Here is a 27,679-nt window from a genome sequence, read left to right as displayed (position 1 = left end):
TTATTGTGCTGTGCTGAAATTGATGTTGGTGCTTATGTCCTGTACCTTGTATTAGGAAGATTTGAACAATAAAAGAAACTTCAAACTTACAACAACAAAAAAGAATTGCCTTCCATGCATCCGGGCCTTTTGCTTTGTTTTTTTGACGAATTTTTGTTTGCCCCTGTTGGCACTAACGACTCTCCGTAAATTTTAACAATCCGTATCGCCCAACACTAGTCTCAAAGCTCATTTTTCCCGACGCCATCTTTGAGACCAAATCTGCGTGCATTTCCGCTAAATATGTTACACAATTTTGGTCATTTAATCTAGTTAAAAAGCTCCAAATTAAAAATGTCTGCCCAAGAGCAGATGAGAAAGATGTTAGATGAGCTGATGGGCACAGCTAGAAATGGTAAGTATTTGTATTTTAGTGTGAATTTTGGTGTCAAATATGCAGTCTAAACTCTAATTAATTTGTGTCGATGTGGGATGAGCATGATAATGAGGCATGAGTCTGAGAGAGGAGACGTGTGAATAAATAATGGCATCTTTTCTTTTAGACCACCCTCAACTACAAGGGACCAAATTATTACTATTATTATTATTGTTATTTGGCCTTAATTTATGTTTGTATCAGGGATGTCAGTTTTCACACTCAGTCCTGAGGCTGTGAGTGTGAGATCTCTGATTTTTAGCAGAAATCCGATTTTGTCACTTTTCTGACAGATTTCAATTTCTGCTTTTTTAAAAAACAATTATAACATCTACTTTCAAAATAGTGTCTGTGTTCTTCTGATAGCATGATACCATCTAAAGCAATGGAAGTTACGAAGAAAACAGCAGCATGCAGATCACGAAAGACGATTGCATCAAAAATGTTGCCAAGTTAGTAAAATTACACTTTAAAATTAAATTTTAGACTGTCCAAAATAGGCAAATCTTGCTCAAAACTAAAGAGTTGAGGTGACTTATCGAAATAACTTTCATCCAAATTTCAACATTAACAGAATATCCGGTGCAAAAATTTGCACCGCTGTCCGACTGAAAAACCATAGCAAAAAAGAAAAGTGCCAAAGCACTCTACATGTAGCATCGCCATCAAATGCCGTGTGCAAATTCGAAGCTAGAGTTCTCGAGTAAGATTAACAATGCTTTTTGAAAGGTCATAACATTAACATTATGATAGCGATATTCTTTGATTCCTTGTGGGCCCGTACATTGTCAGTACGGTATTCATTGTGTAATATATTTGTTTAGAACTGTGTGCCCATCGGAATATGTTATGGCGCTGTGGTCCCTGTGGGGATTGTCAAAAGTGGACTTTCATCCTTGGTTTGTATAAAATGGTAAGAACATGTTCAATACAAAAGTTTAATTTGACAAATTAGTAAATAGTAATTTTAAGTTACCTGAATTTGGGTCCTCTAAAAGAAAAGATTGCCATTTGTTTTGTAATACCTGTGTAGTGAAAGTGTACACCATGACATGAGGCATCTCAAGTTAAGCTAACATTATTTTGAGCGCTTTACTACTTTAGTCTAATGTCACAGCATGCTGTAGGGGCCTACTGTGCAGCTTGTGGTGATGTGTGGACTGTGTTCCATAGTTTTAATTTAATATTGAAAATGAAATCTAAATGAACTAAATAACATTCCTGAGCCTTCAAAAACCCATTTTTTATGCTTCTAAATTTCAATCTAATTGCACAAATCCTCATCTTGCCCTAGCATCATGAGCATATACCTGTCTGAAGTCAATCGTTGCAGTCGGGGATAAGCACTCAATAAGATATTGCAAATTGGTAGTTTCAAGACCTCATGGCTGTTGAGTTGATGTACATGTATACAAAGAAAGAACATCAATTCAGCAACTAGTGGTCTCAAAACTAGTATCAGACTATGAACACGCTGATTTTGTGGGAGCAGGTCATATGTATTACCCACAAATCTATGAAATCAGACGATTGGATGCATTGCCTTCACAGGATCTGGCGCCATCGCATAGAGATTGATTGCTTGTCCGGCCTGAATGGGTGAAATTTTGTGTACAAAGTAACAATTTAAATTATTACCAGCAGTGAAGTACCGGTGCCTTATTTCGAACTCGAGTGCTAGAGCCTTCATCTGAATGTATGCTTTGCAGGTTTCTTTTTACAAATTAAGCTTAGGCCTACTGCTAACCGTTCAGCGCGTTAATGCTTCAAAAGAACCTTGCAAAAATGGTTTTCAATCAAAGCCAGGAGAGAAGTTTGGTGGGGATATGTTGCTGTTTGTTTCCCTGTTTATTGCCCAGAGAACTCTAGAAAATAGCAGAATGCGGCTTGCAACAATCTCGATCATTGTTGTAGTCAATACCAAAATATGGAACAAACTTTACAATTGCATAACAAAAATTCTATTGACATTTCATGGTACATTTTATAAACTGGCCAATCAAATGCAATTGTGTAACACAATTTACATTGTAAGTGTTTCTTTCGGTCATAAAAGTTGCTTTTATAACATTTTTAAAATGTTTGTAGCTGAGGTTTTGTGTGTGTGAAAAGGGGAGGAGGTGTGAGGATATTACTAATTTTGCACCCTCTGTGAGTAAATGTCTGAAAGAGAGCTCTGTGTGTGTTTTGTATTTCTCTGTTTTAATAATGAAATGAATTTCTTGGACACAAATGTTCACTCTGCACCCTTGTTGATGATAACCCATAATTTCATAACTTCGTGTTGAATTAATAATCCAACAATTTTAATACGTCTACAAACACTATTGACTCAAATTTATCTGGCCGTTGTTTGCACCAAAGGGTCGCATTATCATACGTCTACAGGAATCGGGGAGTATGGTTACCATGGTAACAGACCAACAAAGTCTTGCGTTAAGTGCACCAAGCCGTGAGTTATTATTGCAGTATTGCATGTACATTGTAGTTGATCATGTTCCCAACTTATTTGTTGTGTTTAAAAAAAAACATTAGCTAATTTGGGGTTATCAGCAGATAAAACCTTAACATAAAAATATTACCGGATACCGGTACTTGACATTTGACAATTTAGGAGTTTGTCACTGATATAGCTCTTCATGTTAGAGACAGAACATTTAGTAAATTTCAAAGTTATAATTTGATGTGAATATGTACGGTGAATTTATTTGAACAATTCGATCAGTAGAAATTTTCATCAGAGCTCTCATGTAGCATAACTTTCATGTGTTTGAGATGTGACATTTCATCATAGGTTTTACAAATGACGGAATGTAATGTTACAAATCATTACTTTCAAGTGAAAAGAAATAAACGGTAACAAAAACGACCTCTTACAAAACTCTTCATGGATGGCTTGTGAATTGAACATGAAGTACATTGTATATAATGATAATAAACTTATGGAAAGAAGTACATTGCAAAGATATTCATTTTTGCAGAGGTCCAGTGCAAATTGTGAAGAATTTCCCATTAAAAGTACTCATTACTCCCACAAAGAAAGTGCATTTTTAGTGTAAATGTTTTTTTAAACCACCAAGTGCGAACAAATGACTCAGAATTTATGAAGTTTGTAAAATCTATGATGGTCTCTATCTTTGTGTCGAAGCCGAATATTCTTGTTGTGGAGATTTAATAATGTCAATCTTATGTCCTTAGTTTGGAGATAGGGAAATGAAATAGAACTTGCAAATTACAACTGGACAGGATAGATGCTTTTTTTTTACAAATGGAAAGATTTTAGTACCGTACAAGTTACATATTATATGAAAAGGAGAGGACAATTTTAGGATTTATTTAAAAACAAATGATTAAAATTATTAGCAAAAGTAAAAGAATCTTGGTTAATTATTTAATTTAGTGTGTTGTTTGTGTGACCAATACATCACTTAGGTGAGGGGTGATGTATTGAGTTCTTATTCCTACCCGTGGGGCCCCTATTTGTCAGTAACTTAGAGCGAAGAACTTGAACTTGGTTTATGAAATTAGATCACAACGACAGGGCCCATTAATACCCCTAATTTTGCTTTACAAGACAAGTAGTGTGACCCACACCACGGCCTGGTTAATCTGTCAGGAGACATACTGCTCAATAGAGGGCCAGCGTCTGACAGTCGCGGGCGGGCGGCAGGGGTGCATATCAGCATCCGTCATTGCCTAGCAGGAGTCATGGTGTCTACATGTGTGAGTCAACTGTGATTTTACATACATTTACATATTTTCTCCCACAAGATATCTAGCTAGAGATTGGCGAAACGATGGCGTCCTATCTGTTGCGTCTGTTGAAATATTATAAAACTGTGATTGGCATAGAATTAGAAACTTCAATTAATTATTAATCTTATCTAAAGTGAGGAATAATATTGGTTGCAAAAAGTCATCAGATCAATGGGTGTCACTTTCATCTCAAATTGAAATTTGTGATCTGCGATACAGCAATATGAGTTGTTGATCTTGTGCATTTTGTAATTTCATTACCGGTACATTGAGAATTTTCAGAACTTTGCTGAAAATTCTGTCACAATTGGACTTTTTTGGCTCTAAAGATATGCGGTATTCTTAGTGTTGCTCAGTTTATAAAATACCCGTAGTAAGTTGTATGCTTTTATTGGCTGTCAGAATCAATTACTAGCGACAGTCAGTGAAAATTCCATCACAAATAATGGACTTATGGTTCTAAAGATACATGTTTATGTTGTTCAGAGCAATAAAATACATTTAAAGGAAGTTGAATGCTTTTATTGACTGTCTCAGAATCAATAATAGCTACAAACAAGTAACAACTCATTCAGCTTGATCACGTCACATCTATTTTTAAAAACATGATCACCAAGTATGTGTACGTGTATGTATCATTGCTGGGCAGGAAAAACCCGAAGTCAAAACCTGTGCAGAAAAAAACCCCTTTGTACCGTAACGCTTTTTCATTTTGCGAAAAAAAAAATGTACAAAAGTAAGAAGGTGTGCGTAGGAAATGGTGTTGGCTATTTACAGATACTTGTGCAGTGTGCAGATCATTAAAATGTACGTATCAGATTGCGACATTTTCTTCAACTTGACACGGAAAAAAAGAATTTGACCAAAATTGCACACAGAAGCTTATTGCATTTGATCTATTGAAAAAAAACCTTCCCACCCAGCAATTGTATGTCTCTACATAGCCAATCACAGTCTTATAATATTTCAAAACAGGATTTTAAGATATTTATTATGCTTGTGTCATTAGATCATTTTCTTATAAAAGGCTAATTCTGATTAATTTTGGACAGCTTAAAGAAAGCTTGTGGAATATCAAACGGTACTGAGCATTATAAAATGCAGAATTCAAACCGACTAAAAAAAGATGAAACAAATCAGTGGGGGGTGGTTGGGGATATAGTTTTTGTTTTCTGTTTGGTCCTAAGATTCTTGAATTGAAATGTGCGGTAAAAAGGGTATTGAGTTTAAATAAAACAAGTGTTTGATCATGTTAATAAATAAAAGAAAGTTCATGAAAAAAGAACTGCCAACAAAGATATGGAAGTACTTAAAAAATATTTGAAGGGAAGGTTGTTTTAAAAGTGGAGAAAAATTTATTCAGGCATCTAATATGTATCTTTTTTTGTTGTTGCTACTTGCAGGAGAGAACGAAGCAGCCGGGCGTGTGAAATTCACGGATCCTCGAGTGTGTCGCTCTTTCCTTCTGAATTGTTGTCCTCATGACATCCTAGCTAGCACTGTAAGTACCGTAATTTTCTGACTATAAGCCACACCTTTGAAAAAATGTTGTAAGAATCCGAGTCAGATGTCAACATATAAGCTGCAAGGCTGTAGAATGAGCCCTATCAAGCTACACCAATTGAATGTATTTTGGACTCTTGGCTTTCAGGGTGCGAATTTTTAAAGAATCAATGAATTAATCTGACGAAGAGATCATTTAGAAAATCTTACCAAAATAGGATCCGGGAATAGGATATGTGGTCCCCCAATTGAATGGCTGATGCTACACTTTGGCAACCATTCATTTTTTTTTTTTTTTGGTGACATGTTATTGTTTTGTTGTTTTTCACAGCGAATGGATTTAGGTGATTGTTCAAAGGTGCATGATTTGGCCCTGAGAGCTGATTACGAGGCTGCAGCAAAAACAAAGGACTACAGCTATGATCTGGATGTAAGTACCTCACAGCAAAGACTCAAAAGCAGACTCATTTTCTATACTATTTTGCTGTAAACCTTTGACGAGAGCATACTTCAGGCTGGGAAATAAGAAGCGCCTGACCAGGGGCTACTTTGTAAAAAAAAATAGCCCCTGGGGCCTGGTTCACAGGGTTTTACAGGGAACAATTTACCAGGGGCTATTTTCAATGAACCAGTGGCTAAATGGCCCTGGCCCCCACTTATTTTCCAGCCTGGCATACTTCCACAATGTTAACATGGCTCCTGTGAAGTGTAGTATGTGTGCTTTTCGCATCATAATGTTGCCACTATACACATCATATACTTTGTGAGTTGCGCCTTGTCAACATTAATGGAAGTACGCTTGTCAAAGGTTTACAGTAATTTTCTATAATCATTGAGGAAATATTGGTGTATTCTGGACCTTATTGACTGCAAGCACGAGGTAAAAGAAAAATATTGCATCAAATTTAATGATATGCACATTGCGAGGGCCCAATATATAGTCCATACAACACTGCCTTATATAGCTCCCCTAGGTAATGCTGTGTATAAAATAAATGCAAATGTTTAATGACGTCATCTAGGGGAGCTAATGGAAATGAGTGGTGTTGCACTTTGTGTCCTTCGTGTGAAGCTATCAGTGTGGTGTACCATGAAGACGTTTCAAATTCATGGCAAAGCGCAAATACCCCTAAATATATGTCCATGTTTGAACATTATTATGTTCTCAGAATCTTCCTTCCTATACTTTGTACAGAGTTGAAGAGTCCAATATAATCAACACTTGGACTCAAAACTTGGACTGTGCTGGATAGGCTCACTTTTTCCCCCAGTTTTGTTTTTTACAATTTTTTGACCAAAAATCACATTTTTGACCAAAAATCACTTTTTTGCCAAAAATCACATTTTTGACCAAAAATCACATTATTGAACAACAATCACATTTTTTCACCAAAAATCACATTTTGATCAAAATCACATTTTGACCAAAAATCACATTTTGATCAAAAATCACATTTTGACTAAAAATCACATTTTTGACCAAAAATCACAATTTTGACAAAAAATCACATTTGTGACCAAAAATCACAATTTTGACCAAAAATTACATTTTTTTACCAAAGAAAAGATTCTGAAAACATAATAATGATAAAATTGGATGGTTTTTTCACCCAATACAAAATTTATTGGTCTCGCTATGAGTTTAAAAATATTGGACTCGACTTCGTCTCGTCCAATATTTTGAAACTCATAGCTCGACCAATAAATTTGTGTATTGGGTTCAAACCATCCAATTTTATATCAAAGATGGTGGGGAGCAGGGGTGGCACTAACATGTGTGCCAGGACCCCAATCTTCACCAGTTTTACCCCAAACTTTTAACTTTTCATGTAGTCAAGAGCCACACAAATTTAGAGTTTTTGCATGAATTTATTTAGCGACCGATTTACAGAATTTAACCTGGATTTGATAATTCACTTTTTGTTTCAGGCACAAGAACACCTCTGCGCATTCATCGCAGACTGTGACCGTCGACTGAACTTGCCAAGAAACGCGTTAGCAAACCCAAGATGCCCTGAGCAGTGAAGTGACATCCAAGGTAAATAACAGTATTCAACTTACCATGCTTGCACCCAATGCACCTGTTCCTTCTAAACATCAATCAATTGTGAGAAATTCCAAAAAGAGTGCAGTTTTTTGGAATATGATTGGTTTGATGTGAAATCAATAAATGCTCACTTTAATTTTAGCCAATGAAAGGGTTAGAAATAAGAAGTAAATTTGAAGATATATTTATAAATGACCAAGTAGAAATATGTCAGTGGTTGATTGTAAGGTCATAAGTGCATAATAATAAATAAGTACCTTCTGCCTTCAAATATTTATGTAAATTAACAACTTTGAGGAGCGGAAATTTGCACCCAGTACTATCTGCTCAAATTTGGCCAAAAACATTTTGCTGAAGTTGGGTTGCTTTATTGGTATTTCTAATGTTGAAAGCAAGTGAACGGAATATAAATTGTCTTTAAGTATAGATGTTAATTAGATGACCTTAGTATATCATGTGATACAATGGCATGACTGCAACTTGTTTTAATACACTTGTTTAAGTACAGACTTTACTTGCTTACATATCAGTATTTTGAATATATAGGTACGGTAACATAAAATACCTCATTGTCAAATTCCAAAGTCCATATTTTATTCTTTTTGTTGTTGTTGGTATTGATAGATAAGTCAATCGTATGAATTGAATTTTAGAGATAGCGTCAAAGTTCAATGTAAACATGACTTGATGATAACAGGGTTTTAATTTCAAAATGAATTTGTGGGAACCTAAGCCCACTATGGGCAGAATTGTAATGCTCTTATTATTCTTCACTTTCTTTTATTGCAATGTACCTTATTTAATTTAGCCTATAGATTTATAATAAAAAATAAAAAGAAAATTTAGTATTACTGTTGCAAATATTCGATAGTAAAAGGAGAAATTCAAATTCTGTACATTTCTCTGTAAATCTTATCTTTTAAAAACTTATTTTCAAATTAAATATTTGTTTCTCTTAATCCTAGAGCGTTATCATTATCTTGATGCACGTTCGAAATTATAGCGATAGAGTGCAATAATCGAACTTCAGTTGAAGAGAATTCTAGTTTCACCCATTGGTATGTAGACGCCTATATATTGGCTGGGCCATATGGGAGAACAGGGACTTGCTCTGATTTATAAAGGGTAGAAATCCGCAATTGTATATTTTGTGATTAGTATTTTGAATCGGTTGCCATAAATGTGAAACAATATTTCAAACAGAGGTGTTTGTATGTTTTTGAACTGCCATTGTTTAACAACAGGTGGAAAGACAACATGGTAGAATGATTTCTTGAGCTCCGCTGTTAAATTCAGCGACATGTTTGCCCTTCAAAGATAAATATAAATCACTAAGATCCACAACATGCTCATCTATCAGGGGACAGTTCTTTGAATGACCTTTGAAGATTTTGGTACAAAAACTCAAATACTCTACAACTTGAGCTCAAAATTTGCACTATGATTATGTAATTGAGGTTATTGGACTATGCCATTGCGATGAGGCTCTTGTGGTCCATAGTGAATGTAATATCAGCAGCAGGTCAGGTGGAATGTATGTGGACGACTCCAGCAAACAACCATATTTTACTTCTGTTATTATAATATTGCCTTATAATATTGTCTCCTCTGGACAGATGGGGCCCACCCAACAAATGCCACGCCCTTCTCTCTAGCTCACACATACGATAGAAAGCAGCGGTTCTTGGTACTTTAATTGGAGTGAATTGTTTGAATGAGGCCGTGTGTAAGTCACTATGCTGATCTCAACTGTGTGGCACATTTTTGCCCCCTTGATAAAGTCATTGATGTAGTAATTGTCTGACTTAATTAAATCAAGCCAGAATTATTTTAGAACGAACCAAGCTTTTTTTTTTTTATTATTATTATTATTTTAGTCTTTTTCCCCCTTAGGCATGATGAAGTTAGGGTTTACCAAATTTGTTGACAAGGTGAGAGAGAAATGCAATGATTTTAGCGAAGTATTTTGCGCTGCAAACTGTGAGTATAGGTGGAAGAGTTTGTTTTACTAAGTGGTAAAATGAGATTTGTATGTTGAAAACCAGTGGCATCAAGTTTGGAAAACTCTCACTCTGATTGTAATGTGGGCGTTTAATTTCACTATATTTTATTGGTAATTCAGTAAATCAAAGAGAGCAAGTGATCATTTATTTGGAAAGAGTTTGGTCATGCTCAAAATGAAATGCCATTGGAACCCGCCTAGTTTTTGTTTGAATATGTTATTTGTTGAATCAGGAATTGTATGTAAAATGTGCATGAAACTGATTCCAATTTTTTTTTCTTCAAACCTTTAACAAAATATTTGGAACAATGTCATCAAAGCTAGCGTTCTAAATAAGGATGGTTTAATTGTGCAATCAGAATTGTTCATAAATTCAACGGTGTGGAAAAAACACCTTTGGCATTCATATTTCTGAAATATATTCGGTATTAAAGTGGCCAAGGCTTAAAACGGTCAAGGTTTGAAATGGTCATGATTTATAAACAGAAATTGGGCTTGCATTTCTTTCTTTCAAATTTTTTTTTGTTGCATTTTTTGCTTGGTTCAGTATTTTTTTGACAGGCTTCCAAGTAGAGTTTGTCCAAGCTCATAAATTAATTGTATTCTTTGATTCGATTTACAAAGGACAAAAAAGACAGTAGTGGAAGAAATATCCAAGTGTTCATGAAAAGAATCGCCCCATCTTTTACAAATAAAAGTTTTCTAGCATACTTATAGGCATAAATAAAAAAACCTCCCCCCCCTCCACTTCACCTCATCAAAATGCAAATTTTGCACATGACGCTAGACATTTTAGGCCTGAAACATGTTTTATTACAAAAATGTTGTATTTTGTGGTATACCATCCTGGAAAACATGGACTTTTCTTTGAGCCACTATGGTACACAATGTTGCTGCTAGAATCCAAACTGCCAGAGCATTTCAACTCAAAACTTCATGCAGAGATGCCACTTTTCAGGTTTTAGCCTGAATTCAGGTTTTTTTGTGAGTCCAAATACCTGCATTTTTATTTATTTTCAGCCTGTTTGGGGACTTTTTGGCCTGAAATCACTTGTTTTTTTTATGTTTTCTCACCAGTTTCGGGGTTGTGTTTTTTGAGTGAAACTGAGTGCATCTGTGGGAATGTTTAGTGATGGGTCTTAATGCAACTCAAAATTTGGAAACATTGTTTTAATGATAGGCCTCAATTTAAGATAGAAAACAACATGAAAAATCGGACCACACCTCTTTAACAATATGGTATACTTTTGCAGAGAATTAATATTTTGCACTTGGGTTTTTCTTCAAATGCAGTCTTGATAAAATTGTGACAAATCATAAAAACAATTTTAGAAAGAGAGCTTGTACAAACTCTATGTAGTCGTAAGATATCTAAATTATTACCAGCATTACCACGCTTAGATTGTCACTAATGGACGGCTCCACTGCATTGGTTTGTTTTTTAGGCCGAGAAGGTTCACGAGCTGGCCGAGATGATTGGAAAGAAGCTGGCGGAGGCGGAGAAGCTGGGAGCGGAAGGTGACGTGGACAAGTCAATGGAAGTGATGCAGGAGGTGGATGACATACGCAGAAAGAAACTGGAAGCAGAGGTAAGATGCTCATAAATGAAGACAGTTCTTTAACCCCAATATGTGCACAGACTACTACAGACTATCCTTCAACAGTCAAAGTCCCATTTGTATGCTGTGAATTCTCGCATATCCATGAGGTTTGATCATACATGACAAGCACAACAGTGTTGCATGTTTTCACATAATAAAAATACACGGTATATGTGTAGCAGTTTTGTCTGTTGCTCTTTATTGAACGATCAGCCCTCATTATCGGGTGATGCCGAGACTTTGACTGTCTGAGGTTCGTCTGTAGTAGTCTGTGCTAATATTTGTGTACATTCATATGGCTGGTGAAGACGTGTATCACACATCGAAAAGTCAAGTTTAAACTTGAGAAATTGATTAAACATACCGGTAATGGAATTTAGTCTTGATGATTTCAGGTTCATTTTAGGGCTCATATTGAATTTACCAATGCTGCTTTGAAGCAGGACAGAGCCATGGATGCCCCCCTTAAAGTGGTAGTATACCTCTTAAATAAAAGAAGTCCTATGATGTAGTCCAACACTTTTTTTTTTTTTTAATTTTAATTTTTTTTTTTCCCTCATGATTTATTCATCATGAAAAGATTAAAAAACACAAAAACATTTGCGGGTATACCCCTTTCCTATTCCCCGATCCCTCATGTTCGCTGAAAAGATTGTGCCCCGAGCCAGCACTCTAATTTGATAGTAAAATTAGCCGGCACTCAACTTGGTCTAGCTACAACCCTGTTGTAGATGGTTTCATTTGGAATCCGATCCACACGCTTGATGTTTAACATGACTCTGTAGCAAGATGTTGCAAATGCATTGATCTTGTTTTCCATGTCCTTGGTAATTACCCATGACTCGCAATAATTTGTTTTATGATTTCTTGTAGGAGGAATACCGTAACTCCATGCCGGCATCTAGCTACCAGCAACAGAAGCTGAGGGTGTGTGAAGTGTGCTCAGCGTATCTTGGATTGCAAGACAACGACAGACGATTGGCAGATCACTTTGGTGGCAAGCTTCATCTTGGATTCATTGAGATCAGAGAGAAACTGGATGCCCTCAAGGTAAACATCTATAAAAGATTAGACCCAGGGATGCAATTTAGGCAAGAATCAGAGAATCTATTCTCGCAGTGATTCTCCGTAAATTTGTTTGTAAGAATCAAAATTGATTTGCGTAAAAAGTTAGGTAGTACTACCCCCCTTGATAAATTTGTGATTTTTTTGCATTTTTACTGATTTATTGATCAAATATTGGGTTTCCCTCATTTTTGACTGTAACTCCACAACTGTTGTCTGTGCTGAAATAAAGTTATCAGTGCAGTAGTTGTAGTCCTTGCCCCTATAATATACATATCTTACTTGTCACCAATGCGCTATAATTTTTGAGAAAAATGCAAAAATAGGCACAAAATTGGGCAGGGGTGTAGTACCACCTAAAGTAATCAACGGGTGGTTATTCTTGTAATTGTGTCTGATGAGCTTTGATTCTTCTGTTCGAAGGGGAAATAAAATTGCGCCCCCTGGCCTGGACCCAAAGATAACAGATGCCACCATGTTTGTGTGACACTCATAGAGTTGTGAATTGTAAAATTGTAAGCCTCCAAATTATTTCACCATGGGGCCGTTACCGTCCGTAAAACTTAAAAGTCTGTCCATATTTACATTCTGTATGTAATGCATTGTGCTGATAGTGCGATAAATGTGGAAAACCTTGAGCACCGCTTAAGATGTAAGTTATTTGATTCGGGGCTTGTTAGGTGATTTTAAGTGGCCTCGTGCATGTTTTGTTTATTCAGGGTGAACAAAAAGCAACCTATATATTTCCCAGGTGGTGGCCGCATTGCATTCTCTAAATTCAGTAAATTTTCATCGTCAACCGTGTTTACAATTGAATGGGATTATTTTGAAATTTTAAAACGCTTGAAATATCACAAACAAATAGGCCTATGTATATTGGAAACTGCCATCGGCCGGGCGGTTTCACAAGTTGCCGGCTCGATCATGTCATCCGCCGCCTGATATTTCCAACATTACATGATACTAAATTTCAAAGCGAGTGTATTTAAAAAATATATCTTATCATAATTTTCATTTTTATTGATGTAATTTTCTGTTTCAGAAAAGGGTTGCTTTAAGAAGAGAATCGTACGAAGCAGAGCGAGAAAAGAGGCGACAGGAGAGAGAAAAGGAAAGAGAATTGGAGCGCGAGAAAGAACGTGAACGGGAGAGGGAACGAGAGAAGGAACGAGAACGCAGACGAACGTAAGGATTAGATATAATATGTTGATTTGATATCACAAGTTGAAATGTACCTTTCTCTAAATAGAACAGGAGGATAAGCCAGGGATACTAAGCCTCTGCGACCGCGGAAACGCCAGCTACTTCACCTTATAGCAAACACCATTTTTAGTGCAAATATAATAGATTGTATTTTAAAATAGCCATGCACACAACATGAAGCAGAGTGTAGTTACTGGCAAGAATTGCTAAGTGTTGTTGTACTATCAATTTGACTTTGTTAACCAAAACAACAGTTCTTGAAAAAATGGGTTACCGCCCGACCCCTCCTCCTTCACCAGCTTGACAGATTTTCAGTGTGGGTAAAATAATGTTTTGGGGCAATCATTTGACAATTCTGTTGGCAAAAAGAATTGGACCTGCCTGCCTGCTACGTCTTTGGAGAAGCAGCCATTGAGGTATTCCATGTGAAATCCATACACCTATGGAAGACATGACCTTAGCCTCTGAAGGAAACAAGTTAAAACATGGAACAGAACTGTGTACTGCTTCCAGGGCCATTGTCAAACTCCGAAATATCAGGTATGCGAAAGTGTTTGTAATTTTTGTTAATAGTGAATTTTTTGTTTGTTTTTATACAGCAGCAGACGCAGGTCCCGGTCAAGGTCCAAGTCTAGAAGACGCCGTCATTCAAGGTCAAAGTCTCGTAGCCGATCTCGCTCTCGTGACCGATCCAGGCGAAGAAGGTGAGTTTAGTTAGTTTTGGGTTGTAACTGATGTTGGTATTGATTACAAATCTTGAATCTGAATTAGAAGGCGGATGTTTACAGGGGTCCTATTATGGTCTACTCAGCTATTTGTCAACACAATGGACACACAAAGATATTGAACATATAGAATCTTGCATATTTCCTGTAAAATTAAATCGCTACATTAGACCTCTTCAGGACATGTCTAGTGGCTATATTCCATTTGACGTTCTCAAATTGATGCTCCACGTTGGGCTATTGCGTTTGAAATCCATACACCCTTATGGAAGACAAGACCGTAATCTTCCACACGGGTGTGTAGATTTCAAACGGAATCACCCATTCAGGTTACCCATTTGAAAATCACAGGTCATTTCTTCATATGGTGTATGGATTTCAAGTGGAATAGCCCTTTGGAATTGTCAACTATCAAACTCATATCTGCAAATAATGATATGGTTCTTTCATAGAGCAACTCCGACTTGTGAAAATGCTCTCAAGAAACCCAGACCAGCTTGATAATTAGTAATTGACCTTTTTAGCATATCCCAGAATCCTTTCCAGAATTGATGGGCACATTGAACTCCACAGTAACAGCTAGTAACAAGGTGTGCATTGGCATTACCTATTCTGGGTTTCATTACAATGTACATGCTTGGACTCCATTCTATACCATACATACTTTTTAAAATTTACCTTAGACAGCCATTGCAGGTGGAATTATTTTCTTACTTTCTTGCAATTTTGCAGATCCCGCTCTCGAGATAGGCGCAGACGCTCTCGCTCGCGAGACCGTAGGAACCGAGACAGGAGGGATCGGAGCCGAGACAGGAGAGACCGGAGCCGAGACAGGCGAGACCGAAGAAGATCACGATCTCGATCTCGTTCACGCTCCAGAGATCACCGTCGCTCACAAGACCGAGATAGGGACAGGGAGAGCAGCCGACGAAGGCCCCAATCTAAATCGCGAGAAGAGGAAACCGGAGAACAAAGGGAGAGAGAGGATCGGAAGAACATAGGGAGAGAGAGGATCGAGAAGAAGGGGAACGGAGCCTCGCGAAGAAGGAGAACGGGAGCCTCAAGCGAAGAAGGGGAACATACAGAGGATGGTTCAACTACGCAGAGAGATGAGGATTTAAGATTGAGAGGAGAGGAGGAATCAAGACCTGCTCTAGATGATGATATGAGGCAGGAATACGAGGGCGCTCCGCCATCAGGGGAGATGGAAGCTCAAAATGGCGAAGAGGCCGAACCCGGACAGATGAGGAAAAGTCCTAGCCCCGAACACTAGATTTAATTAAAAGTTAATATTGTACATACTCACCGAACATTGCAGAGGTTTCCATTCTTTTGGAAACTTGGTAAACTTACTGTTATATAGTTGGATCACTCTGAATACAGTATTGAAAAATAAAACTTTGCACAACAAGTATCTTTACATTTAAAACAAAGGCAATTTCTTAAAAGACTTACCTGAAGATGTTTCTTGCAAGTATTTTGATGCCTCATTCGGCACGATGCAACTTTATTCCTCCAACTTATACCAATAAGTGACAAAATTTACATTGTAATTTAGTTTAAGTGGCTTTGAAAAACCACTTGTATTGACTTTTTTTAATGTAAAGATACTTTTTGTATGCAGTATATGAAAGAGTACAACTGAAGAGTACGTAGCACTAGGATCCACAACATGCTCATCTATCAGGGCACAGTTCTTTAAGCCCAATACATTTGTACATTCATTGAATGACCTTTGAAAATGTGAGTACAAAAACTCATACTCTGCAACTTGAGGTCAAATTTTGCACTATAATTGTTTAATTGAGGTTATTGAACTATGGCATTAGGATGAGGCCATTATGGTCCTAGTGTAAGTAGAACTACAGGTAAGTAGCGTTTGTATGTACAAGACAAGTATAAATCTTTGTATACAGCATCTCTGTGCATTTATGGCTATAACTTCTTATGATAGATTTTACTGGATTATTTCAAATGGAGGCTTGATTCAGCTCTGTGTATATTGCTTTGCCTGAGTTCTCGATGTGTAGTGGCATATGCCGATATCTTATTATCGTCAGAATGGATCTTAAAATTGACATTTCTTCGTATAAACATCAAGACGTACATGTAGGGCTTCAGATAGACACAAAATAATATCACTAAGCATCCAAAGTGTATGTAAACATTCTGTTGTAGTACTTGTACTTGTCTGACTCTTCAAATAGCATCAATTATGATGTTTAATTCTTATTCGCGAAATAAACGCTGCTTAAACGTGAATAAAACATTTTCTTAAGTGTTTGTGCCACATGTTATACATAAAATACTGAAATTCTTCTACGGTGGAGTCGCCTTACCACAGCAGCTTAAGGGTCTGCTCCCCTTCATTAATTTACCAATGTAGATGGTGTGAAAGAAATGCATAAATTGACAGAAGCTAAATGACTCTAGAAAATTTTCTGATTTTTTTTTCCAAAAAATTTCAGTTAATCCACTTGTTGATTTCATACAGCTAATAATATCCCCAAACATGGTGTGCTTGCAGAACAGTTCTTTTATTGTTGTCGGTTTTCCTTGTTGTTAATAGAGGCAAATTCTTATATTTCACAAAGTAGTCAATAGGTAAAATATAATGTTAACAGAACAAAGCAAAAGTACTCAACATTACCCTGTATTTAAAGTGGTTAAAAGGAATTTTATAATTTATATGTTAATGGCTGCATTTTAACATGATTTTCAGCATGTTTAGTTCAATCTGTCTGCACATTTAGCACTTGGTAAAATGTCACAAGATAGCTTGATCATGGGATCATCAATATCTCAATTCCAGAGGTAGTGTTTGTAGATAAGACTTGCTAGAATATTTGTACGGCCCATGTAGCTGCATTGGGCTATTCCAGTTGAAATCCATAAACCCTGTATGGAAGACACAACCTTAATCTGTCACACAGTGGGTGTAGATTTCAAATGGAGTTGCCCATTCAGGTAACCCCCATTTGAAATTCACACTCCCTGTGCAGAAGATAAAGGTCATGTCTGCCATAGGGGGTGTAAGGATTTTAACTGAAGCAGCCCAGTAGCTCATCACTCGGTATTGGGAAATCAAAATACCAACTAACCTTCTGTGTTGTGCTTTTTGGGTTGGATGCTATACTACCTACAAAAACCACAGTAGATACAGTTCGGTAAAAGGTGGTTATTATGTGACACGATAAAATGGAGGTACTTATTTGGAAAATATGTGTGGTACACACAAAATACATGTATGTGTAAATTATAAGGCTAAAAAATAAGATTGTTATGTCTTAAAGCCGGTTTTCTTTATATTAGCGCATCCATGTCAGCTGAAATGGCGAATTCATTTTTTATTTTAGTTTTTAGCCATAAAATCATGAAATTCTGAGACAAATTTGGAAGAAAAGTTGCTCGATTCGTCACTGCGCATTGTTTAGGTATCAAACAATTGATATTTGTTCTTCAATTGTGTAAATCAACCACAATATTATGCTGTGTACTTTTGAACACTCGAAAATGACATCTTAATTCAAAATTAAGTTTTGGGAAAAAAAAAACGCATTCCGCATTTGTTTTTGAAACTGCTATGGGCTTTGAGACATAATTTTTTTGTTTAGCCTAACACCGTTTTTTGTTATGAATTATTAAGAAGTTAACATGTCCATTCACAGAATTGCAAAAGAAAATCTAGTAAACATGCCTCCATCATCAAGGAAATTTTGGAGTATTCATGTTTTGCTTGTAATTTCAGCCTGTACAGGTATGACTTCTTTCGGAATATTAATATTAGCATTATTATTGTTTTTGTAATAAATAAATGTGATTACAATCTATATAATCTGTTGATTTATTTGTTGTAATTGAGTAATAGGAATTAAATTGTGTTCGGAATTGTTTTAAGATATAGCGTAACTGTTTTTTACTATGACTTCTTATAATGAATTACGATTATGTCAAGAAATGATTACACAAAATGTGTAAAAATAACTGTTGTATATTCATTCCATTACCTGCCCATACCCCCTACCTGCAAACAAGATATTATTAAGTGCCACTGGATAAATTACAATCAGCTTACCCTTTGAGCCAGTGTTTTGTCTAAAGGATTTTGTTGGGCCAGTTTGACTATTTATTGTGATTTTTGGCTTAAGAATTTGGCAAAAATTCACAATAAATGTTCAAATTGGACTAAAAATCTTGTTTTTCCTTTTTCTACCGGGAAGACTGCACCAATTCTTGCAAAACATCTAAATCCAGTTCTAGTCATTCAGTATGAAAAAAAAAAGCCAAACTTTCCTCCAAAAATCACTAATAATGTTATTCCATAGTGGCGATTTTATTCATGAGTAAATCTTATATTATATTTGTTAATTTTAAAGTAAAAATGCACTTGATGGTGCCATAACTGAAGGCCATATCAGTTTTGGTGGCACTGTGAATTCACTCATCCGAATTCACAGACCCATAAAATGTCATACTCGGGGTCTGTGATTTCACAGTACACCCATTAGATGATGTGAGTGCCCTGGCTAGTTAATGGAATGAATATATGCTAAATTTTGTTCAACTGTGATTTAATCTGTACAAGATACTATTCAAGACTGGTGATTCATTTTCTTAAGTTTTTGACTCTGCATCCTGATTATACTGATTACACAATTAGCACCCTTGCCCTAATTAGGGCCCTTGTAGACTTTTCAATATTCTACCTATTTAAGTACCCTTTCGGTACATTTTAGAGAACACTGTGATAGCTAGGTGTTGTCTCACTCATGGAGAGCTCAGTCTCCCTTTTCAAAATTGCCAAGTTTAGAAAATTAATGTTAAGGTTTGGAGGACATGTATGATAACAGCATGGAAAAACCTGCTGGCCTATGCATTGAAGTGATCAGGTGTCTGGGCGCCAATTAATTGATTGTGTCATGTCACAGAAGGTTTTGCACCACTCAGTCAATTAGCAGGGGTGCTCAGCACTGTTCAGCAGCTGATTGGAACTGTTCTGAAAATAAAGTTAAAAAGTTTGTAACATCATGTTTGATGAGGTGGTGCCTGGTGCGGAGTGGTGTGATTGTACACATCGATCATTTACCATGAACTACCATGCAGGGCCTAGGTTTTGACGAGAATCAAAGAATCCATTCTTGTGATGATTCTCTTAAGATTCAGTTGCGAGAATCAACTTCTCTCATTGTATCATATACAGTAAGCACATGGATTTTTATTCTCGCAAACCAAGACGGAATCTAGGCCCTGCCATGTTGCTCTCGACATAGTACACTGTGGTTAAATGTGTTCAGATGAATCTGATCACCAGTAATTGATTGGTATAATATATTGTGATAGTTGCAATGCATTATGATTGGTGTTTTTCAGAAACGTTGTCTTGAAAAGGTTAATTGAACAGGCTGCAGTCATTTTGGACTTGTTCGAAATTTATTGAATTCCAGTTTGGTTGAGGCACAGGCCAATACTGTTCATCATATACATTGTATCGGCATTCAAAATGCACAATTCATTCAGCATGAACATGAGGATATTCTGCGTTATGTACTTTGAACATTTAAAGGGGAAATTCAGGTATTAACTTCAGAATACCCTCTAAGTATGGTTTAGTGAATTGGTTTAGAGCAGAACTATTATAGTATTCTGTGTTACTATCTGTGGTATTCTGAAATTAAGCACACAAAACAAAAATCCTCGGGTATCTTATGGTTAGCATTTGTGATTATGCTTGAAGAATTTTACTAAGTAAAACTTAGCCAAAATGAGGCATGTAATTAATTGTATATATAACATTGTTCAGAACAAGCTACAATTAATGCTTCATTTACCGTATATGACATTGAATAAAATTTCAAAAAGGAAATGGAAATTGTTGTAAATGAATCGATGCATTTTGTGTCTCGTATTAATTGATCCAAGTTACAGGAAAAACGTTTGATTCACCTTGAGGTGCAAGTGCAGCTTCTCATTGAATATTGCATTCAATCTAAAACCAATTATAACTGATTTAGCCATTCCAGATCCAACAATTATCATCCAAAAACAGTGCAAAAGGTGGAAGTTTTGGAATTTCAAGCAAAACTTCTCAAATGAGGGCCAAATTGTGTTAAATCTAATTCTAATAAATTAGATTTCAACATTACAGGGTGGAAATTTAATAAATGTGCCTAGAAGTCCTTCAGAATTGGCTCAAAATAAAGTTGAGCAGTGTCTTCTTCTCAGGGGTGTGTCACGGGATATCAAATGGAAGAGCGCATTGTAGGTCTATAATAGGCGTAGTGGCCTATTATTGGCGGCCTATAGCTGAGATAAAATTCTTGTGAAAATCCAGCGATTCCCAATCAGTATCGTTTCTACCAAAAGTTCTACATTTGAAAGAGACTAGTAGGCCTGCTGTGTGAAAAAATAACACACCGGATCTGCCCCGACTGCTAAAACATTTAAGTTGTTGATGCTCAAGAATAAAAAAAAAGTGGGGGGGGGGGAGAGCCGGGGGGGGGAGACAAAGTTCTTCATTATTTACTGGTTTCATCGTGTTGCCTATTGTACCCCTATAGCGAATTCCCAGATATTTATTACATTGTACCTGACTTTAACTAGAGCGATAACCGCACCATAGCTGAACCATGTGGCTTCGGCAGTATATTGTGGCAGGCCTATACCACTGTCATCATTGCATTTAAATTTCAGCTCAATTGAAGCATTTTGAAAACTTTTGTTTAGAATGTCATAAGGATCATTGCGTTTAAATTTGAGCTCAATCGGAGCATTTTGGAAAACTTGACCTTTGACCCCTTTATGACCCCTTAATGACCTTAAATGAATTTTAAAATGTTTAGAATGTCATAAGGATCATTGCATTTAAATTTCACCTCAATTGGAGCATTTTCGGTTAAAATAACCTTTTTTGACCCCTGTGACCCCTGGATGACCTCTGACGTTTGGAAATATTTTTATTGTTTTCCTCTTTCATATGACACCACTCATGGGGTCATACCTTCGTGGCATTTAGAGATATGTCCATTTCGGACCAAATGGTTAGTCAGTAAGCTAGTATTAAAGTTAGCTTGTAACTTAGTAACATTCACTCATATAGGGTCGTGTGTCTTGAGCTCGCCACCAAAAAAAGGTGGCGACGTTACATTTTGCCAAAGTCGACTCAAAACAAATGATGATATCTCTGTCAAGCAAGAAGGTAATGTCATGCTTGTGGTCTCATTTTATAGCTAAATAAAATGCACTTTCAACCCTGTAAAAAGAAATACTTGAACTTTTTTTAATACTAACACTGTGCTCATAGAATTCAGAATGGGCAGGGTGGGGGATGTGGTACACACAAACTCTATGGGATTGGTATTTTTAGTGCGTAATCTGCTTCTGTAAAGGCTGTAAATTGGATTTGGACTCTATTTAGCATCTAAAACACTCAATGGCCTTACATTACAGCTAAACAATTCTACTAATTGTTTTTAATAATTTATGATTGGTTTAGTCTAGAAAATACAAACTTTTCCATACAAAACTACCCGTTGTCATAGGCCTATTAAACACTGTAGTAAGTAATGCAGATGTCTTCAAAATCTAAAAGTCACTGTAAAATTTTAATTACTTATCCTATCATAGTCAAATTATTGATTTTCTGAAGGGAAATTTGACGAGGAATCTAAATATGGACATATTTTTTCTGTATGGGTTAGGGGGAAAATGTTTAGGTTCAAAATATGTTGAATTGTAAAAAAGCTAACATACTTTAGGACACCCTATATTCCGAGATTACCAAACAGCTGTGATTTTGGTTTCTTCCAAAGTCAGTTGGCTCTCCATATCCTCTAACCAAATGAATGTTGTTTACTTCCAGTTTATTACTGTAAGTTGGTAATAAGCAATGCATTGAGTGACCCATTTTTTATCAAAATCTTTTTTATTTCACCCTGTATAACTAGCAGGTCACCCTCAAGTTATAATGAGTTGAAATGTATATATATTTGAATTGCTTATGCCTTCAGCTTTCCAAAAATGTATACTTTTGCTACTAATACTTTTGCTAAGTTTAATTAGAAACCCGGTTGGTGTAAAAATTCATAATATTTGTCATGTAACGCTAAGGGTGGCGAGTTCAGGACACACGGCCATAGGCTGATACCATTTCATGGTTCAGCAAAAATGACAATTGACAAAAGTGAGTGTATGTGTACCCCACCCCCCCACTTATGCTTTAACTAGCCCATCATGGCAATAGCGCCATCCTTTTGTAAAATTTTGGTGTTTTAGCAACCCACTTCGAAGTTCTACCTAATCGAGCAAGCCTTCTTGGCAAGTTGAAATTGGGGCGAGCCGCGAATGCAACCGAGGATGTCCAATTTTTGGGATTCGGAAAGAAGGGACTGGCAAGCAAATTTGAGCACACTTCATATTTGACACTTTTCAGAAAACAATAGGGCCCCTACCCCGGCTCAGTTTGCCCTCTCCCCTCTTTTGAAGCTTTTTGAGTCAAAAACCCCCAAATCACACAAATTTCCACTTTTTGCGCCAAAATTGGTTGATTTCCCCCACACTGAAGTTTACTTTGCCGAAACAAATCCTGGTGCCGCCACTGCCCCGGCCTCCCCACACCAAATAATTTGTGCATCATCTTGCTTGCGTCGACACCATTTCGTGACGTGAATAAAAGGTTGGAATTTGGATGGGTGCATAATATAGATTTTGTTTTTGCGCATGAAAGGGAGGGGGAAGGATTTTTGGGAAGCCAAAATAGGTACGATTGTAGCATGCAGATCATCTTGGAACTTCACCGCGGTTACCTCGGGGTTCGGCAAGTTCAGGAAAGGCAAATTGTTAACATGGCTCTCTCCTAAAAGCCCTAATAATTAAGATAATTTTCTGCACTGTTAATAACAAATTGTAGGCTATATAATTTTTGCACGGATTTTTTTCACCATCAAATTGACTTAACGTCAAATCTGTCAGGCCATTTTCAAGCAGGCTGTCATTTCGCACTTCACGCCACTTAACGCTATATCCATTCTGAGATAAACCTCAAGAGCGATACTCCAAAGATCAGATTCCCCAAAACCGTGTTCCCAAAAGCACTCAAATCGGCATTGATCCGATTAAAATAGCATTCTTATTGTATACCTGGGACGTGAACTTGAACTCGAGTGAGATACAGCCCTGGATAGAGTCTGTGCATGCGATTTTGGTTTATTTAGTTACTGTCATTTGTGCCTCAAGAGACGGATATGGGGCCATTGTCGGCACGTACAAATTATATCAAATTTGGCTATAACGGCCCAAGTACGCAAGCATAATTATTATAATTGCATTAATTGGTTTTAATTGAAATATCAAAATTTGGACAAATTTTACCTTCATGATGTCCCCTCTTTTATGTCCAGGATTTAAATAATAGCCTAAGCTATAATCTGATATAAAATTGGTGTGTCATTTATAGCTAGCGTGGGTAGTAGACCAGACCGGAGAGAGCAGATTCTGGTAAAAATCGTCCAGTTTTGGTTACTGTATGGCAGAGTTGTAGAGAAAAGTAGCCTATGCTCAACTAATTTAAGATGTGATCCAATTTTGATTTTTCCAATTTGGGCAGCCATCTTGAATTTCAAAATGGCCGCCATTTTAGTAAGACAGGACTAAACCAGTGCATATACCTGCTGGTTAGGATCCGAATATTTTGTCGTTTTTCTGTCAAAGACCTTATAGGCCCCTAATTATCATGATTGTGATGTGGACAGTGGCGTGGCCAGGATTTTTCCACAGGGAATGAAGGGCTGGGGAGGCGACTTTCGAGGGGGAAATTGGTCGAAATAGTAACAAATGAATGGACAAGATTCCCCCAAACTCATTGTCATGGGGTCAGTCGTGGCAGCTTCTCCCCCGGTTATAAATTTAAAAAACCGTTATTTCCGACTTCATTCCAGCGATAAGGAAAGTAGGAAACATATTGAGACAGCCATGGCGCCTTTTCACACTTGAATTTCAATAGCACCCTGTAAACTTGACGTGATCTGGTTGACGTTTTCTGCGTTCTGCTAATCTTAATATAGGATTGAATCAGTAGGGACATTATTAGCAGGTCGCAGGGTTAAATGGAAGAAAACATTTCACATGCCCGTCATTCACGTAACGAAATCTTATACGATAATGTTTTCCTGAAAGTTGCATAACCAAACATTAAAGTTTAAGGTTGCTTTTTAAAGAAAAACAAATCAGGAGTGTGAAAATGCATGATAGCACTTTTCCATGGTATACCTGAGTTTCTTTTCTCATGTTTCTGGGAAACAAACCCGGGAAACAAACAAGCAAGCAAACACCATGTCACAGAGGACTATTATAATACTCAGGGTGCTGAATTATAGGGGGGGTTCTTGGCATGTCGGGGACGGAGCGATTTTGGACACGTCTCGAAAATTATACCCTAACATGCAAGGGTGACGAAAAACAATAGGAGAACGTTCTGTAAACATTTCTTGCTAGCTGTGCTTGCATCACATGATTTAATAAACAAATTTAACACTTTGATTCCACCAAATCTGGTGGGGCCAAGCTAAGGCATGTAGCGATATTTAGGCGCGTCAAAAGGTGGGACACGGCTAACTTGGGGAGGGAAGCAAGCGATTCGTTGCAGATCATTTTGATAATTCACCACCCCCCCTGGTTTAAAATACATGTATCGATGCTATAAGGCTATTTTTTATTTTATTTGTATGAGCCTCATTATTTTCAAGAAAAAGGAAATTATCTGAAAATTGAGATGGAAATATCACAAATTTTTAAATTTAAAAATTTAAGTTTAAAAACTCTCAATGCTGATGGTTTAGTTTGTCCTAGTTGTACAGGTAGAGGATATGGTCAAAGTGTAAGGATTCCCTCACGCAAATCTTTTCTCAATCTGTTGCAAAATGTCTGTATAAAGATGATCTAAGAATTTATCCCTGTTTTGACATGGTCATCAGTGGTCTTAGGGATGAAATCAAAAACTAGACCGGCGGTTGACCGGTTCCGGTTTCTATTGTTAACCGGACGGAACCGGCAGTCGGCAACCGCCTGTCGAGTTTTTATTTCACCCTTTACCTCCCTAAATGTAAAAGAGTGAAAAACTCACTCCCCAAAAGAGTAATTCACATATAAAACCACTCAAAAAAGAGTGAAATGTGGTTTTTTTTAAACTTTAAAACCATTCAAAAAGAGTGAAAACCACTCTAAAAGAGTGAATTTCAACTCGTTCAAGGAGTTAAATAAAGGACAACACATTTTTAGAGTTGTCCTTCGTTTAACTCCAATTGAAAGAGTTAAAAATTCACTCTTTTAGAGTGATTTTAACTCTTTTTAGAGTGGTTTAAAGATAAAAAAAACACATTTCACTCTTTTGGGGAGTGAGTTTTTCACTCTTTTACATTTAATAATGAAATAACCAAATAATGAAAGAGTCGCCTCATCATCTGACAAAAATATATGTAACGGGAAACTTAACATCAACTGCCTAAAATAGACAGCTCTACTCGGCCTACTGAAATGCATGGTTCAGTGATGTTGCCCTTCAAGGTCCAACCAAAGTATTCCACCTTTTCACATTCCTGTTGATCAGGTGCACATGGTTTTTAAAATTGGTTTTCCTGTCAGCACGATGTCCCAATAGACAAAAGTTACGAAGCATTGGCTGAAATCATCAGTGATTTCTTCGTAGATTTCTTTTTGACATTGGGCCGGGGATGGGGTTGGAAAAATGTCTTGAAGTATATAGGCAGTACCTTTTTGCGACATAATAAGCTTATGGTACAAATGCGTGCGAAGCGCGCAAAAAAAATTGCCATAATTGAAGCTTTAAACTGATGAAAATGGTGCAAAAGTATGGTGTAAAATATGGTGTAAAATTGCCAAATATGAGGTTAATTTGGTCAGAAACCCACATGCAAGGCATCAACATTGTGGAGGATGATTGTATGGACCATCCCCGGCAAAATATTGGGGGAAATTATGGAAATCATCAGTCCCGGGAAATGCTTGGTTCAGTCCCGTGTTCAGCTCTCATGCAAAGCTAGCCCATCATTCAATAACAGTAGTTTCAAGAATTATTCTTGGTGGAATCCCATATCACTGATCAACCTTAAATTTGATTTAAAATGGTACGCGGAATAGGTCTATATAACGACAAAACTTCATCCAGCTATTATAACAGTGGAAGGTGCATGAGATGAGAGGGGTGTGTCTTCTGGGCCGCCTATATCGTGAATATCAGAACATAAGTGACTAAAATATAAGCAAACTGCCAGGAAAGAGAGACGGAATGAAAATGGAAGAAAGGGCGTCGAGACTCGGAAAGGAGACGGAGAGAGTCAGATGGAAAGAGCGAAATGGGGGAGGTGAAAGAACACAGTGAATGCATTCATGCACATTTAGGCCTACATACCGATTTGTTCTTTTCTTTGCTGAAGTTAGCTTATAACTTTCCTGCCCGGCTTTCCTGTTCTTTTGAAAAATTTCTATAGTTGTAAAACTACCACTGTCGACTTAAATTAAGCTTATTCTGTTGGACATGTTTTTGTATACACTTGGCATTTTACATTCAAACCGTCTTAAATTGTATGCCTTTATAAGTATTATCATCAATATAGATTGTATCAAGGTTGAAGTTTAATCGGGGATATAAGGTTTAAGTTTAACACTCGATTATAATGAAAAAAACTTTAATCACACCACATTCTTTTAAAAATGTTTCTATACGATTTGCACGTAGTCCATATAAACAGAAGACCGAAGGGAAATACCGTATAAAACTTTGGTCTTGCTTTGGCATGTTTGGTTCACGTCTTAGCGATGACCGTATCATTGAATTATAGTAAAATTTTCCAAAAAAACATGATTCAAATGAACCAGAAAGATCATCGACTACGAGCACTGATGAAGACACTACTAAAATGCAAGCACTTTTTATTGCATATATAAATTGTATTGTTGTCGAATGAGCACACGGCGACACAACAGGAGCAAACTTGCGAGGGAGCACAAATTTAGAGCTTGAAATAAGTTTATAAACAGCAGTTTATTGTGCGCTATTACAATAAAACATTATGCAAATACACGAATATGCATCGAACTAAAGTTTATGATGTTCATTATAGGCCTACCAGGATTCACCCTGAACTTATAAAACAAGTGTGAAAGTTGCACATGAATTTACATGATGAACAAAACATTAAAGGGATCAATAGTATCCCACTCTCTTCCAAAAGAGTGAGAAGAGTGAAAATCACTCCCTAAAAGAGTGAAAACCCTAGCAATTATAGTGGAAACCACTCTTTCAAGGTACCGTATGGGATGCATTACTCTTTTTTTCGAGTGATGTACCGT

General features: G+C 36.8%; 1 protein-coding gene across 1 annotated transcript; it reads left to right on the top strand.

Annotated features, from left to right (window-relative positions):
* The first annotated feature begins 222 nt into the window (after positions 1-222).
* LOC140165062 (uncharacterized) lies at positions 223-15,683 on the top strand. Its single transcript, XM_072188481.1, is given in 10 exon segments — positions 223-394; positions 5,575-5,672; positions 6,006-6,104; positions 7,604-7,674; positions 7,676-7,712; positions 11,169-11,312; positions 12,198-12,374; positions 13,432-13,574; positions 14,192-14,296; positions 15,050-15,683. Coding segments are annotated over 10 exon segments (1,476 nt in total). The 5' UTR covers positions 223-333; the 3' UTR covers positions 15,591-15,683.
* Positions 15,684-27,679: the final 11,996 nt, after the last annotated feature.

The sequence above is a fragment of the Amphiura filiformis genome, chromosome 11 (assembly GCF_039555335.1).
Source record: "Amphiura filiformis chromosome 11, Afil_fr2py, whole genome shotgun sequence".
Lineage (NCBI taxonomy): Eukaryota > Metazoa > Echinodermata > Ophiuroidea > Amphilepidida > Amphiuridae > Amphiura > Amphiura filiformis.
Note: the sequence above shows the minus strand (reverse complement) of the source record. Positions and strands in the feature narration are given on the sequence as shown.